Raw genomic sequence first — 15404 nt, 5'->3', positions numbered from 1 at the left:
ACTTCAAATTGATGGGGAAAACATCACTTACCAGGTTCATCATAAACAAATCCAACATCGATCTGAGAAAAAATAATTTTAAATAGTTTAAGTAGATTTTAAAATCAGTCTAGTCATTTTAAGGAAACCATCATTATTAAATTTAAATATGATACTCCTGATTACACTTAATTTTCCTCGAGACCCAACATTTCCATCTTCCCTCTCCAATCCCACTCAGTGCCTTGATGTGCGGCACATAGAAGACTCTCAATCAATCACCGTGGAATGAATGAGCTAATCTTAGAGCTGGAAGGGACTGTGGAAGTCGTAGGGTGACCAAAGTGCCCCAGTTTGCCTGCAACTCTCTGTTTTAGCACTGAAACTCTAAGACTTTCTAAGATGACCATTGGTCACCCTACAAGAATTCACCTGGCCCAACTTCTTACCCAATACTCCTCCTCCTCTTCTTCCTCCAACTAATGCTAATATTAATATAACCATTCATTGGGCTCTTCATTGCACCACATGCAGTGCTAGGTGCTTTACATATACCATCTCATTTAATCTTCACAATGACCCCATTTTATAGACAAAGAAACTAAGAACCATACAGGTTAAGTGAGTTCCCCTGGGACATGCGGCTAGACGTTGGCAGAAAGGGTATGAACACAGGTCTGCCTGACCCAGATCATCCTCTAGGACTTCTAGTGACTGGGGCTCTGTCCTTTAAGAGGCAGCCTATTCCATGCAGAATTGCTGGGAAGGAGCCAACCAAGTATCTGTTAATTGCAGTGGAGTTACTGAGAAGAGCACCTGATTCCCTTGCCTGGTTTGGTTTTCCTTTCACATTCCAGATTAACAATAATTGGCTTTGTAGATGGTGCTCTGGGGCCACTGGGAAGTAGAGCTGGATGGTGGACTTCTTGCCATAGTCAAGCACCCCTCCCCTTTGTAGCAGTGGATTTGCTTCCATCCACAGACAGGATGCTGGCAAGGGCCCTGATGTGGCAGCTTCAGGACATCTCACTTTGGGGCACAGTTCAGTGCTACACTTTGGAAGTACACAAGACCCAAGCAGCCTTTAGGCAAGGGTCATGGTGTCAATCCCTTACACATAATCCTGAAACGTCACCAGGATGGGTGCCCCGAGACTTGGCCAGGAATCAAATTCCCTATTATGGAAGTTCTCATCTTTATGTAAGTTGAACGAAGCAGACTGTTGTCACCTACCTTAAATTCCCCCATCAGACAATCTGCCCGCAAGGAATGGGAATTATAAACCTGGAAGAAAGAAGAGAGGTGAAGGGTGGCTGGCTGGTCCGGCACTCGGTGAGCAGTCCCTTCCTACTCGTGGCCCCTTACCCGGAGGCTGATGATTTCATCCATCAGTTCAGAAGGGGTCATGTGCACATTGTAGAAAAGTAACTGTCAAAACAACAAAGAAAGTGTTGCAATGTTAGTGTGGCATTCAGGTTTAATGGGATCTGATGCCATTAATTTTGAGGGCCCTCCTAAAGAAATACAAAGCACAAATTCAAAATTAGGTTTGCCTACGTGAATGCGTTACAGGGCTTTGGAAAAGGCCCTGAAGTTTATGCTTCATGGTAAACCCACTTCTGCATTTTGGAAAAGGAAAAGGGGGTAAGTAACAAATATACCGTTCATTTAACTAAATAAAAATTTTCATTTGGGACTAGATATTTACTGGCCAAATGAAGTAAAGATCTAAGGTTATTTCAAGTTGCAACTCTTACTAAAATGGGTACTTAAGGCTGGAGTGTTCGTTTAATTTTCTAACGTGTTTGGCTCTATCATTTGTGTCTAGTGATTCTAATTTACTCTTTCTAACAAAATACCTTCAAAGACAACTTTGCCCATTAAATTATGTTAATGCCCCAGCAGAATCAATACTGACAATATTTTAACTCATTGTAACAGCTAAGTTTAAGAAAAGAGATGAATATTAGGTACACAGAGGTTGTACCATGTCAGCCCAGTAAACGTTAATCCTAAGAGAAAAAGCTTGAGCATTTATTCAAATGGAGACTTTTTTCTCCAACTTTTTACTTAGAAATATTTCAAATCCACAGGAAAGTAGAAATCACGGTAAAATAAACACCATCTTTCCCTTATGTTCACCAATTGTTTCCATTCTGGGACACTTGCTTTATCTTTTTCTTTTTCTAACTGAACTATTGAAAAGAAAGTTCTAGAGATCATGACACTTCTTCACTCCTTGGANTTTCTAACTGAACTATTGAAAAGAAAGTTCTAGAGATCATGACACTTCTTCACTCCTTGGAGATATATCTGCATGCATCTCCTAAGAGCAAGGACATCTTCCTATATAATCACAATACTATTACTACACCCAAGAAATTTAACATCTAACATATAGCCAATTTTCAAATTTCTCTAACTATCCCAGAAAAAAAGTTCTTTAGGGCTTTTAAAAAAAAATCCACGTTCCTTGGGCCAGCCTGGTGGCGCACTCAGTAGAGTGCGGCGCTTGGGAGCATGGCGGCGCTCCCGCCGAGGGTTCGGATCCCATATAGAGACCGGTCCACTCACTGGTTGAGAGCGATGCGGGCGCGACACCGAGGGTTGCGGTCCCGTTGCCGGTCGCGGTACGGGCGCGACACCGAGGGTTGCGATCCCATTACTGGTCACGAAAAAAGACAAAAAGGAAAAAAAAAAAATCCAGGTTCCACACAAGGATCATACATTTGGTTGTTTTGTCTCTTCAGTTTCCTTTTACCTAGAACAGTGCAATTGCCTTTTTCATTTCTTGCTTTTTTCTATAAAGACCATTGCTTTGTAGAACAGCCCATGATCTGGATTTGTGTGACTGTTTCCTCGCTGTTGCATGCAGGTTGGCCATTTGACAAGACATGACCCAGGTGATGCTGCTGATTACTTCCATTACATCACATCAAGTCACCCATGCCCTTCTGCCCCATCATTGGCGATACTGAGTTTAATCACTTGGTTAAGGAAGATGTATGTAAACTAGAAATTTTTCAGTAAAATTCTTTTATTCATTTATCAATTAGTCTGTTTAGAGGCTCAATTATTTGATTATTCCCTTTTGCCAAGAAATCTAATCCCTCCAAAATTCACTAAAATGGGAAAATTCTGAGGAAGGTGGAGACTCCTGCTGGGCTCCTCAGGCTGTCAAGTAAACACGAGCCTGCACTGTGAATGCCCTGATGGGTCTTACGCCTCATGCCCCAAGTCACCCAGCACCTTGTCCTCTTTCCTGTCCAGGCTTGCCCTGCAACGTGACTCCCTCCCAGCCTTCCCTGAAGTCCACTTCAAGTGCCCCTTCTCAGTGGGCCCTTCCCTCTTGCGTGAGCTTTGATGCTACTTGGCCGCAGGCAGTCATCTGTGATCCATCTGGGGAGGGGAGGTTAGAGGTGAGAGGAAAGGGGGCTTTCTGCAATGCTGGGGTCAGCTTGAACAGAGGGGGAGAGACAGAAACACTGGACAGAAGACACCGACTTCTTTTGTGAATAGAGAGGTAGAAAAAAAAACCAAAGCCGAAGCTGAGGCCAGGATTAGAAGCTGTGGGGAACGCAGAGAGACTGTGAGAGAATGAGAGAGGCCCGAGGAATCTCAGAAACACATCTCCTCAGCAGAGTGAGGCCAGACTCTGAAAAATTCCCCCACTTATTTCTCCTCACAGCCCAGCTGTGGAGTTTCGTGGCATTTGCCATGACTGTCAAGGTATCAGTATTTTCGAGGAGCAACAGAACCAGGCTGCATTCTCAGTGTGTGTGTGGGGGGGGAGCTCTGTATGCTCATAATTGCTTCCCTTTAACCTGTATTATTTTTATAATCAAGTAAATTTTAACACCTCTAAAAATTTGGATTACTTAGTCACACAGTCATTCGTCTGAGACATCCTGCTAATTAGATGTCGGTGACATCATGTGCTCTATCATAAGAGCTCCATCAGGAAGTTGTTGCAAAAACACCAGAAAGACACCAGCAGCTCTGAGAACCAATGAGCAGGAATCAGAGGATTTCCAGCCCCAGTGGTTCCTAACCTCGTATGTTCACGCCGCTTTACCAGCATCGCCAGGCTGTTACCACTAGTTCGCTCGTGCGTTCCCCTCCCCACAGGACTCTCTGAGCAGGAACTTGCATTCTCTGCCGCTTACCTCATCAAAAAATGGATTGTTCCCTCTCTTGATCCTTGTTCGGTGTGTCTGGCCACAGACGTGGACCTTGACCACAGGCCTTATGTTGTTGCCACTTAATTGTCGGCCTTCAATCACTCTGATCCGGATCTGCAAGCACAGAAGGGGTGTTGTTACTGACCCTTTCCCAGCGTGGGTGTAAAAGAATCCTCAGGTGCTTTTACAGTTCCTTAGCCTCCAAGGATCGCTGACACCAGGTCAGGGCAGCTCGGCAAGGCACTGGTGCTCACGGACTGGGAGGGGCCCCTGCGCTCATTCCCAAGATGGGAACGGGGATTGGGATGTAGAAACCAAGAGCAGTCGTGGGAATGAAATAGTGCCCAGCTGGCCTGGGAAAGGGCAGGGAAGGGCTGGGGTCGCTGCTCAGGCTCCAGCCCCTCCACTGGTCTTCCTGAGCCCAATGGTACAAGGACTCATTCCACAGCCATCTCCCAAGTCTAAGGTAGTACCCAGAGCTATGCAAAATGCAGGATCTGTGCTTCTAGTCTTGGATGAGCTCTTTCCTACCACCAAAGAAAAGGAAAGTTCTAGTTTTATTTCTCTGAAGAAATTCCCTTGGTTTGACTAAACCCATTTCCGCATGCAGAGGAAAGATGGAGAACTCTTCCTGCTGGGTTTATGCACTGACATCCTTTTGCACCAATGGAGCCATCACCCATAGGAATAGGTCAATGTAACATTGCCACAGTGGTCAGAAGATGGGCACGGCAGTGGTTAAGCAAGGACACAGGCACCTGGGCTCTTTCTACCTGGAAGTCCTGTGGCTTGTTGGGCAGTGTCCGCCGGCGGTTCTTTCCTTTGCTGAGCCTCCGAGCAAGCTGAGCTTCCGACACCGTCCCAACCGGCCGCCTGGGCCCAGGGTCCCTGACTGTACTGTCCAACCTGTCTTCATCACCTTCATCTTCTTCCTCTTCTCCTGAAATATCAAGAAAAAAGCCAGTTAGAGATGGCCCTAACCCTGTAAATGTCTGAACACTCAGGTCTCCAGGGCATGGAGAGTTTTGCCCACCATTATGTTCTAAGTGTTCCTCAGGTGGCAGGTGAAGGAGATGCTCTTGGTGACACTGGAGCAGCCAGTGGGCAGCACGGGAGGCACAGAGTGAGGAAGAGGCAACCACAAGGCAGTAAAAGGGCTGACCCAGTGTACAAATCACTTCACGATTGAGCCCAGGGTGCTCCTCCTTCTCACCACCCGTCCATTCATGCTTAGCCCATCTCAGCCTGGCTTCTGTCCTTCAGAGAGCAGCCAGGACCTCTTCTTGCTAATTCAGTGCCCTTTTCTGAATCCTCCTACTGGATCTTCCAAGGAATTGGACACTGGTGCTCACACATACCTCTCTGCATCATTGCAGTTCTCCTACTACTTTGACTAAACGTTTTTGGGTCCTTGCATGGGCCCCTGCTTTTGTCTCCTACTCACTGAGTGTGACTTTTCTGTCCTCTGCCCTCTGCGCCTTTGACTCAACACTCTGGATCCTCACTTCACACTTCCTTCAAGGAGCCACAGACCCACAGAATGTTAAGACTAGAAGGGATCTTAGAGATCTTCCTTCTAACCTACCCCTCTCCCCATTTTACAGATAGAAAAACTGAGGTCCAAGAAGCTAAAGCAACTTGCCCGTGTTAGATTATTAGGAGCTGAGCTAAAACCAGGACCAAGTCTTTGCCCTACCTCACTGGTTTAAAACTTAATCCAAAACCAAGTGCAAGTGAAGGAGATGCTGTCTTCCTAGTGCCTCAATATCACGAATACCACATGTTCTCACTCATAACTGGCTGCTAGGAATGAAGCAAGAAGAGGAGGGAGGAAGGGAAGGAGGAAGGAAGGAAGGAAGGAAGGAAGGAAGGAAGGAAGGAAGGAAGGAAGGAAGGAAGGAAGGAAGGAAGGAAGGAAGGAAGGAAGGAAAGACCACAACAATAAGTTGAACTTTCAGAAGGAGAGAAAAAACCTAAGGATGCTAGACATGGTGGGGAGGGAGGGAGAGGATTTGGGAAGTGATAATTTGGGTAAAGGGCATAAAGAAATATACAATTTGTAAGAATGAATATGCTAAAAATAAATTTTGAAAAAAAAAATTTTTTTTAATCTTTGTCAGGATACTGGGAAAACCCCAGAGAAGCCAAAGAAAGGCAACGACAACCTTTGTCCCCTGCAAGATGATCTGGGTCTCCTCTTCCCTACTCTTGAAGAGATTTCAAAAGAAGAGCTTGCCTGTTGCCTCTTTTAGGGCACCTGGATCCAAGCTCTAGGAATGTCCTTCCTCCTACTCTCCACCAGGTGAGTTCCCCTCCTCTTGAAAGTCTCAGATGAAATTTACTGTCTTCGCACGGGCCTTCCCCACCTCTCCCAGGTAGAGTTGGTCACACCCTCTCCTCCCCGCCTCGCACATTCTTTCTAATCTTCAGAACAGTCTTGCATCACTTGCTAACCCACAGTCCTCCCCCACTCCCAGACACTCTCCAGAAGCAGGGGTCTTGCCTTTTCTTCTTTGTATGCCTTACACAAATCCTGACACCTAGAAGGGGCTTGATAAGTGTGGAATGTGTAAACGAATGAGGTGGGGCTGGGATCCTGACCCCTGCATGTGCCTTCTGGAGTTCTTCAGCAGTTTGGCAAAGCCATGCAGTTCTCAGGAAAGAGTGCCCAGGCAGCTAAGGGGGGGTTTTCCCAACCTCGGCACCAGCCTCAGGGAAGCATAGAAGGTCAGGCCTCTCCTCTGCAAACCTGTTCTAGACTAAGCAATGGTTGGGGCAGATGGCTCTCAGGTTCCTCCAAACAACCAAGACTAAAGTCCTTCGATCATCCTGGGCCCAAGTGGGACTTCCTCCTTGCTATGGAATGTACCATTTGGGGTTGCTGGTTGTTTATAGCAGCAATCAGGAGAAAAAGTAGGGGTCAATCATACCCCTTTGCAGTGCTAGACTCTGGACAAACACTCATTAAGCTCTTGATGGATGCTCTAGAATCAGACTGCAGATAATGTAGAGCCAATTGCTTCTGGAAACACCTTCTGCTATTCAGACTTTAGGCTGAAGGGATGGATCAGAGGAAACCAGCATAAGCCATGGTAACAGCCAACATCTCTGCATAGTAGCAGAAGGATATCTGAGCAGGAAATCTCCCCTTTATGTGGCAGGAAACTGCGCAGAATTAAACAATGCTGTGCTAAGTGTTCTACAGAGAATGAGGGGCCCCTGAGGCCCTGCTGAACACACCCTTCTGTGCAAGCTGTTTCATTACCAAAATGTTAGTGGCTGTGCTGGCATGCCCTGTTAATGAGACCCAGGCATGAACTCGCTCCACAGCCAAGTGGATCTACGAAGAATGATTCTTTCATGCCCAAAGAGGGCAACACTAAGTTGGGAACCACTGAGTGAACAGGAGGCTGTTGGTGGTATTGGCTTCCCAGGGTTTTGGTAATAAAGTACTGCAAACTAGGTGGCCTCAAACAAAAGAAATTTATTCTCTGTTCCAAACCCTAAAAGTCCAAAATCAGTATGTTGGCAGCGATATGCTCCGTCTGAAGCCTCTAGGGAAGAATCCTTCCTTGCCTCTTCCCAGCTAGTGGCTCCTGGCAATCCTTAGCATGCCTTGGCTTGTAGCTGTATCATTCCAGTCTCTGGTGCTGTGGTCACACAGCCTTCTTCCCTATGTGTCTGCGCATCCTCACCTGGTGGAAGGGCAGCCATTGGATTTAGGGCCTGGCTTAATCCAATGTGATTCATCTTAACTAACTACTTCTGCCAAGACCCTATTTCCAAATAAGGTCACATTCTGAGGTTCCATGTAGACATGAATTTTTGTGGGACACTATTCAACCCACTAGAGAGGCCATCTCTTGTACCTTTCCAGTTTACTCCATCTATTAATCCAGCCACACAGACAGTCCCAATCTATTGACCACACTGCCTTCCCTGCCCCACACTTCCTTCATGTCTTTGATTTTTCTCCTAGCCCATGTTAGAGTCCCTGGTCTCACATTGCAATCTGTCCCCTATATGCCCCTCAATCCCTTCCATTCTCACTTCTTTGCACTCACCTGGCTCATTCGATGCTCCATGTACTCCACCTCTGCACCAGACAGCTGAACTTGACTGAGGAGAACATACACCTTACCGACTGGTACCACCTTAATTTCATGACCACAGTCCTGAAGTGGACTCACAGGGCTGCCTGGCCATCCTACCACATTTCCAAGGCATCTATTCCAAAGCTTTCCTGCATCCTGGTCTGAGACAGACACTAATTGGCCATGGTCAAATCACTTCACCCTTCTGAACTTACCCTATTTTGCATCTTGAAAGCTTCTAATACCCTCTCTATCTTTCTTATTGTCAACTAATGACCTTGCTTCCTATTTCATCGAGAAAATAGGCAATTGGAAGAGAATTTCCACATCCTTCCAACTTCAAATCAACCATCCCACCTGCATCTGTTCTCTGCCTGCTCTCCTGCTACAATTGCTAAACTGTCCATGCTCCTGACTTGAAGCCAACTCTTTCACATCTGCACGGATCCCACCTCCTCTTACTCAAGGATTTTGGTTCTGCAATTTCCGCCTCTATATCCACTTGTCAGTTTTCTCCTCTCTACTGGATCACTCCCATCAAAATATAAAGATGCTGAAATATCACCCACAATGTTTAAAAAACAAAACTTCCTTTGACTCCACAGCACACCCTATAGTTACTGCTCCATTTTCTTGCCCCTCTTTACAGCGAACTCCTCTGAATAATCATCTTTATTCATAATCTTCACTTCATCTCTTCTGATTCCCTCTTGAGCCCTCTCTAGTCAGGCCAAGGTCACCAAAGACCTTCATTTTGGGAAATCCAACAGTCCAGTCTCAGGTCTCCCCTTACTCAAACTCTCTAGAGCATTTGTTCGTTTAATCCCTGAACACTTTCTGCTCTTGGATTCAGCCTATTGGACCAAAGCCAGACTGCTACTCCTGGCACTTACAATTTGAAGTAATAACCAAAGAAACTTCTGTCATCCTGTCTTTTTACATTAACCTTGGCTTCCATTAGGCCATTTTAATAGAATCATAGAACTTCAGAGCTGGAGGAAACACTACATGTCATTTAGCCCAATCACCTGGTGTTGTGTAATTAAGAATTTGAGGCTCGGAGAGGTTAAGTAATATCCCTACTGTCACACAGCCTGATAGTGGGGCAAATGCTCAAATCCAGACCTGTTGACTCGCTACAGCTCAGGGTCCTCACTGTCCTTCTCTGGTTGTGACAAACTCATCACAGTTCCCTTGTATTAATGCCATCTGCCTCCCCAACAATTACCATGTCACTCAGTCAAATACTACCTAGCTTCTGATTGCACCCAACACTGACCTGTCTCCTTTCTGAATATCAGTAACTCACAACCCACACTTGGTTACAGTGATGCTTCAATTAACACTAGGAATGGTTCTCCATCCCAACTCTAGCAACTTAACAAAACAAGTCTTCATAATTCCTGAAAGGTATTGTTGTCCTCTTTCCAGAGGCTCAAAAGTGATATTTCTGTACACTGCCCCCATGTGGGTCACTTGTGATGACACTTTCCTACACTACTTCTGTTTACCTACCTGGTGCTGAAGAGCTGGCAGCCCTAGGAGACCTTATGATGCAGTCAAGTTTGCCTTTGGCGTCCCCTACTGTGTCTCTCCGCAGTAGGTATCAACCTCTCTCTTTCCTCCAGTTTCCTATACCCTTCTTCTCTAGCACTTCTCCATACCAAGCAGAAGAGAGTGGGCTATCAGTCACCCAGATCTCACCAGATCTGCAGGCCATCCCCTCCCATCTCCATCACCCCCATCTGTCTTTCTACGCCTTACCAAGCAAGGAGATCCTGTTCAAACTTCCCAGTAAAGGCAACTGCTAGGAATGGCCGAAGGACAGGACAGCTGCTCAGTCACCACTGGTGCCCTCCTGGCCTGGGATACTGAACTCCACCCCTGCCCCCTCCAGCAGCCTCCTTATCCAAACACTCTCCCACTCCTCGCATTTTTTCAACCTAAGCACTAATTGGACCACCAGTCAACCTAATCCTTTTCCATCCCTTGAAGGAGAGTCCTTTATGGAATGCTTTGTGGCTTTTTTTTGTCACTATTTACTATTTCCCACAGCAACCACATTTTTCTAGAATCCTAGAATGCTTCTCTCTGCCTGCGATATTAATTCAGCTTCTCATGATGAAGTGGTAGTACTGGTCAAGGCAGAATTTTATTACCTCAGACCAAAAGTCATTTGAAAATAGAACAAAGGGCTAGTGTAATATTATCTTCAGTGTAAGTTAAAAGTACAACACAAAGCAGAAAAGAGTAAGCTTCAAGGCATAAAAATATGTAACATTTTAGAAGTAACATATTGATTTAGCTGGAATGCTGAATAATAACTTTCCTGGGTTTCTAAAATGTTAGAAGTTATATAAACAAATGTTTGTGTCCTACTGTTAGCAGTTCATTACCCCTCTCGCACCCCAATTCCTGGATAAATAGCACTAGATGTGCCCTAAGAATCTTCTGGCATGGCTTCAATACCCAAACCAGAGCAAAGGCACCGTGAAGAGCCCCCAACAAGCAGTGATGTAAACACAGGCTGTGGGCAATCCTGGCAGCATCTGCCTTTGATCAATCAAGCCCGTGAACCAGTCTAGAAAACGCTGCCCAAAGAGCTCTGGATCTGGGCAGTATTATGTTAACCAAGTAAAACGCATACTCCAGGGTTTCTCAAAGTAGCTCCAAAACCTGCCTTCATCAGGATCTGCTGGATGTCGCTGTTAACCATACAGACTGGGGGGCTCCCCTCTGAGCCCACCAGAGGTGGGGAAGCGGGAGTGGAGAGGTTAGTTAAAAATTGGTAGAAGGCCACAAAAAGAATGATTACATGTGTAATGTTGAATATACTAATTGTCCCAATTTGAGCATCACATATTGCACACAGGTACTGATATATACAATCAATTGTGTTTCAATTTTAAAAAAAGAAAAATAAAAAGATCTCTCTTGATGATTTTACTGTGTCTAAATTTTGACAATCACTTGTTGATTATGAGCATTTTGATCTTCCTAAATATCCTGAGAAAAATTGGCAGAATACAATCAGTTTGCTGGATAAAGCCATTTAATTAGAGACCTAATCCTGGAAATAGTGCCTGCAACACTCTTCCAGCACATTGATCCTTTGCAGTTTAGCTCTGACTAGTCAGTTCCTTGTTCAGAAAATGTTCCATGGATCCCCATGGTCTGTCCATCAAGGACAAATGTCTCAGCCCAGCACCAATAGCCCTCAGGTACATGCTTCCCTTTCAACACACTTCTGAATGAATCAGTCTATTAGTGTTCCCCAAAATGCCCTTCCTGAAAAAGAAATTCAAGCCATATCTACTGCCCATCCATCATTCACTCATTCATTCATTCATTCATTCATTCAAATAACCAAGCATTTATTGAACAATTATGACATCCCAAGCACCGTGCTAAACACGAAGAGTACACAGTTGAAACACACAGCTGAAAAAGTGCTTTCTCTAAGAAATTGTTTCCAGTATAATCATTTGCTTAGTCCTCTCTGGAGGAATTTATTATATTCAGCCTGGACTATCATTATTCATGTTTCTATCTTACCTACGTGCTACACTGCAAGCTCCTTGGTGGCAAAACAATGTCTTTCTCACCTCTGTGTGCCTCATAGACAGGTGTCAGTAAATGTTTTCTGAACTGGATCAAATTTAGTGTCAAGTGAAGTGACTTTGGTGTTCATGGGATAAAATAAATTTGAGGCAGGGAAGTCTGATTGTGATTGAGTTTTTGCATTTCTATAGTTGGACAAAGCACAAATTTAACAGATAGTTCTTCAAAAATAGGTGTGAAACTTGAAAAACAGTTCATTCCAGCTACAGCAACGTAGGCTCCAGTCAAGCCGACTGACATTTGGTAACTCAAGTTGTCACAGGAACAGGTCTTCAGGTCAAACCTGTAGTCTGGGTCAGTCCATCCTCTGTCAGGGGTGGGTCAATAAAAGGGACATCTCTGACACCACACACTTCCAATCAAGCCACCAATGTCTCAGGGTCTGTACCCTTTGTCACCTTGATATAAGAACGCCAAGAAAGCATTTCCTTAAAAACTAAGCCAAGGTGTTCAGTTCCTGTGATCTATGGTCATAACTAGTTTCTTCAACTTGCAGGGTTGAATTTACCTGAAAATCTTCACTTTTGTGTTCTATCATAAATATTTCAAATTTCTCCTTTGCAGGAGCCTCTATGTAGATGGCAATCTTTAAAATCGATGTCAATAATTGCTGACAGTGATTATTTTAGAAGGATGAGACCGTGAGGGATTTTCACTTTGTCTTACATTTCTCTGATGTTTACATTTAATAGGCAGATATTTCTTTTGTACTCAAAAAAACAAACAAGCTCAAATTTTAAAAATTTGAAAATAGCTATATAAATTAAAGGAAACAGACATTACTTTTATGTAGAATGACAGACTTTATTTTTTTTGAGATTCAATTGAAGGGTAAAAAACCAAATTCTGGCCCAGATGTCCTGATTTTGTCACTAAGGTATGCAATGCCAACAGGAATGGCTGTCTGGCTGTGATTTCTCTGTCTCATGTTTGTTGCTCTTATCTTCCCCCAAGATTATAATTTCTTTTTTTGCTTGTGTCTTCTCTAGCATGGAGTTGTAGTAGGTACTCAACGATACCTTTGCTCAGGTTCCTTGAAACATCCAGGTAATTAAGGATACTAGAAGCTTTTTATAAATGCTGAAGAAAAGTTTCTTTTAGATGGATTATGAAGCCAACATTTAGAATGTCACCCTTGACCAAGACTTGGTGCATATTTGTTTTATAGAACAAAGACAGTACTTCCAGATCAAGGAACCCTGTTCATTTTAAAAAATAAAGAAATTTCACTTTGTCATCTCATACTTAAAAATAAAATTGTCCTTCAGACACAGCTCATTTGTAGGCCAGCACTTGGCAACATTCTATGTTTGAAGTCCAAAGACAAGGAACCCAGGCTCTGGTTTATTTCCTGTCTCAGTCCAGCAGTATCAAGGGTTCTACAGAACTTCAGCGGAAGACCTTTGCTACACTTGTCCAACTGCCTGTGCTTCCTAAGGCAGTGGTGGGTGAACTCTTTCAGTCCACAGGACTGCTAAGAGCTTTAAGGCTTCCAAGGAGTAAGCCAAGAAGTGAGGAGAAAAGCCTTAGGCAAAGAGAGTTTTAGGTGGCAAGGATTTTTCTCCCTACTGGGTTTAAAATTGAAGAATTGGTGCTTTTCTCATTTCTAAAGTAGAAGTTTGCTCCAGGGAAATCAGAAGTTTTTGGCACTGAGTTTTCTGGGTTTGGGGTCATACAGGTCCATCTCAGGGACAGGACCTCCCCCCACATTCTGAATAGCTTCATAAATTGCTTGTTCTCAATAACTTTCTGGTTCACTGAGACAAAATACATTTTTTTAATTTTAAAAATTTTTTTATTTTTATTTTTTGCCACCTGGGTGGTATAGGGATCAAACCCTGGACATTGGTGTTATCAGCATCACACTCTAACCAACTGAGCTAACCAGCCAGCTCCTATTTTTTCTTTTTTTTAAAGATGTTTACATAGAAAGCATTTGGTCTTCTCAACCTGACTCTCAGCCAAACCATGCCATTCTTCTCTAAAATCTCTTCTATTTGAACGCTATACAGAGCTAAAAACTAACTGAGCTATGATTACAAGCCATCAGAATTGTTTCTGTAATAATAGCCAAAATAATAATAATAGCTACCATTAATATGCCAGGGACTGGGCTAAACACTCTACATGCAATCTCTCATTTTTTTAGTTTATTTTTATATTTTTAAATCTATTTATTTTTTATTTTTGGCCGTAAAACAAGGCTTAATATATTTGAAAAGACTAAGATCATAGAAAATATGTTCTCTGACCACAATAACAAAAGGAAATTTCGAAAATTCATAAATGTGTGGAAATTAAACAACACTCTCCCAAATAAATAATGGGTAAAAAGAAAACTCACAGGGAAATTAGAGAATATTTTGAGATAAAAATCAAAGTGCAGCATATCAAAATTTATAGGCTGCAGGACTCATGAAGTGCTTAGAGGAAAATTTATACTTGTAAATACCTATACCGAAAGTAAGAAAAATCTCAAATTAGTAATGTAAACTTCTACCTTAAGAAAATAGAAAAAGAAGAGCAAACTAAACCAACAGCAAATATAAGTAGGAAATAGCAAAGATTATAACAGAAATATACAAAACGGGGAATTAAAAAACAATAGAGAAAATCAACAAAACCAAAAGTTGATTCTTTAAAAAGATCAACAAAATTTGCAAACTTTTATCTAGACTGACCAAGAAGAAAAGAGAGAAAACCAAAATTACTAAAATCAGAAATAAGGGGGCCGAGCCCATGGCACACTTGGGAGAGTGCGGCCCTGGGAGCGCAGCGACGCTCCCACCGCGGGTTCGGATCCTATATAGGAATGGCCAGTGCACTCACTGGCTGAGCGTGGTGTGGGCGACACCACACCAAGGGTTGCAATCCCCTTACCGGTCACGAAAAAGACAAAAAATAAAAATAAAAAATAAAAAAAATAAAAATAAAATCAGAAATAAGGCACAGGCATTATTACATTGTCATGATTTTTTGTGGTAGTAAGATTTAGCTTCTTTCTCTTGCTCATTTGAATTTTTGTTGTATGATTAGATTTTGTTCTTTCTTGTGTGTTCATCGTAGTGATTATTGTTTTTTGGATTCCAGATGTAGTGGCTTGAGGATTTCTTATAGGGCTGGTCATGAGGTGTTGAACTCCCACATCTTTTGTTTGTCTGGAAAATACACTCTTTCTCCTCATTTCTGAAGGATAGGCTTGCTGGGTAGAGTATTCTTACCTGGCAGTTTTTTTCTTTTAATATTTTGTATATATCTTCCCATTTTCTTCTGGTCTGTAGAGTTTGTTTTGAAGTCTGTTGTTAGTCTGATAGGGGCTCCATTATAGGTGACTTGACACTTTTCTCTTGCTTCTTTTAAGATTCTCTCTTTGTCTTTGAGCTTTGCCAGTTTGACTATAATATGTCTTGGAGAGGGTCTTTTTGGGTTGAATGTATTTGGAGATCTTTGTGCCTACTGGATTTGAAAGTCTGTATCTCATCTTATACTCAGGAAGTTTTCCATTATTATTTTATTGAATAGATTTTCC

General features: G+C 43.2%; 1 protein-coding gene across 1 annotated transcript in view; it reads right to left on the bottom strand.

Annotated features, from left to right (window-relative positions):
• MYOF (myoferlin) overlaps window positions 1–15404 on the bottom strand; it is a 59728-nt gene that overhangs the window by 8183 nt on the left and 36141 nt on the right. The window contains exons 6-10 of the mRNA XM_008590809.1: window positions 4934–5100; window positions 4146–4274; window positions 1345–1407; window positions 1213–1263; window positions 32–62 (exon numbers count right to left, since the gene is read on the bottom strand). Coding sequence (XP_008589031.1) covers window positions 32–62; window positions 1213–1263; window positions 1345–1407; window positions 4146–4274; window positions 4934–5100 — 441 coding nt within the window. The remainder of the gene's footprint in view (window positions 1–31; window positions 63–1212; window positions 1264–1344; window positions 1408–4145; window positions 4275–4933; window positions 5101–15404) is intronic.

This window comes from Galeopterus variegatus, unplaced genomic scaffold (assembly GCF_000696425.1).
Source record: "Galeopterus variegatus unplaced genomic scaffold, G_variegatus-3.0.2 Scaffold6380, whole genome shotgun sequence".
Taxonomy (NCBI): Eukaryota; Metazoa; Chordata; class Mammalia; order Dermoptera; family Cynocephalidae; genus Galeopterus; species Galeopterus variegatus.
This window is presented reverse-complemented; position numbering and strand designations above follow the sequence as displayed.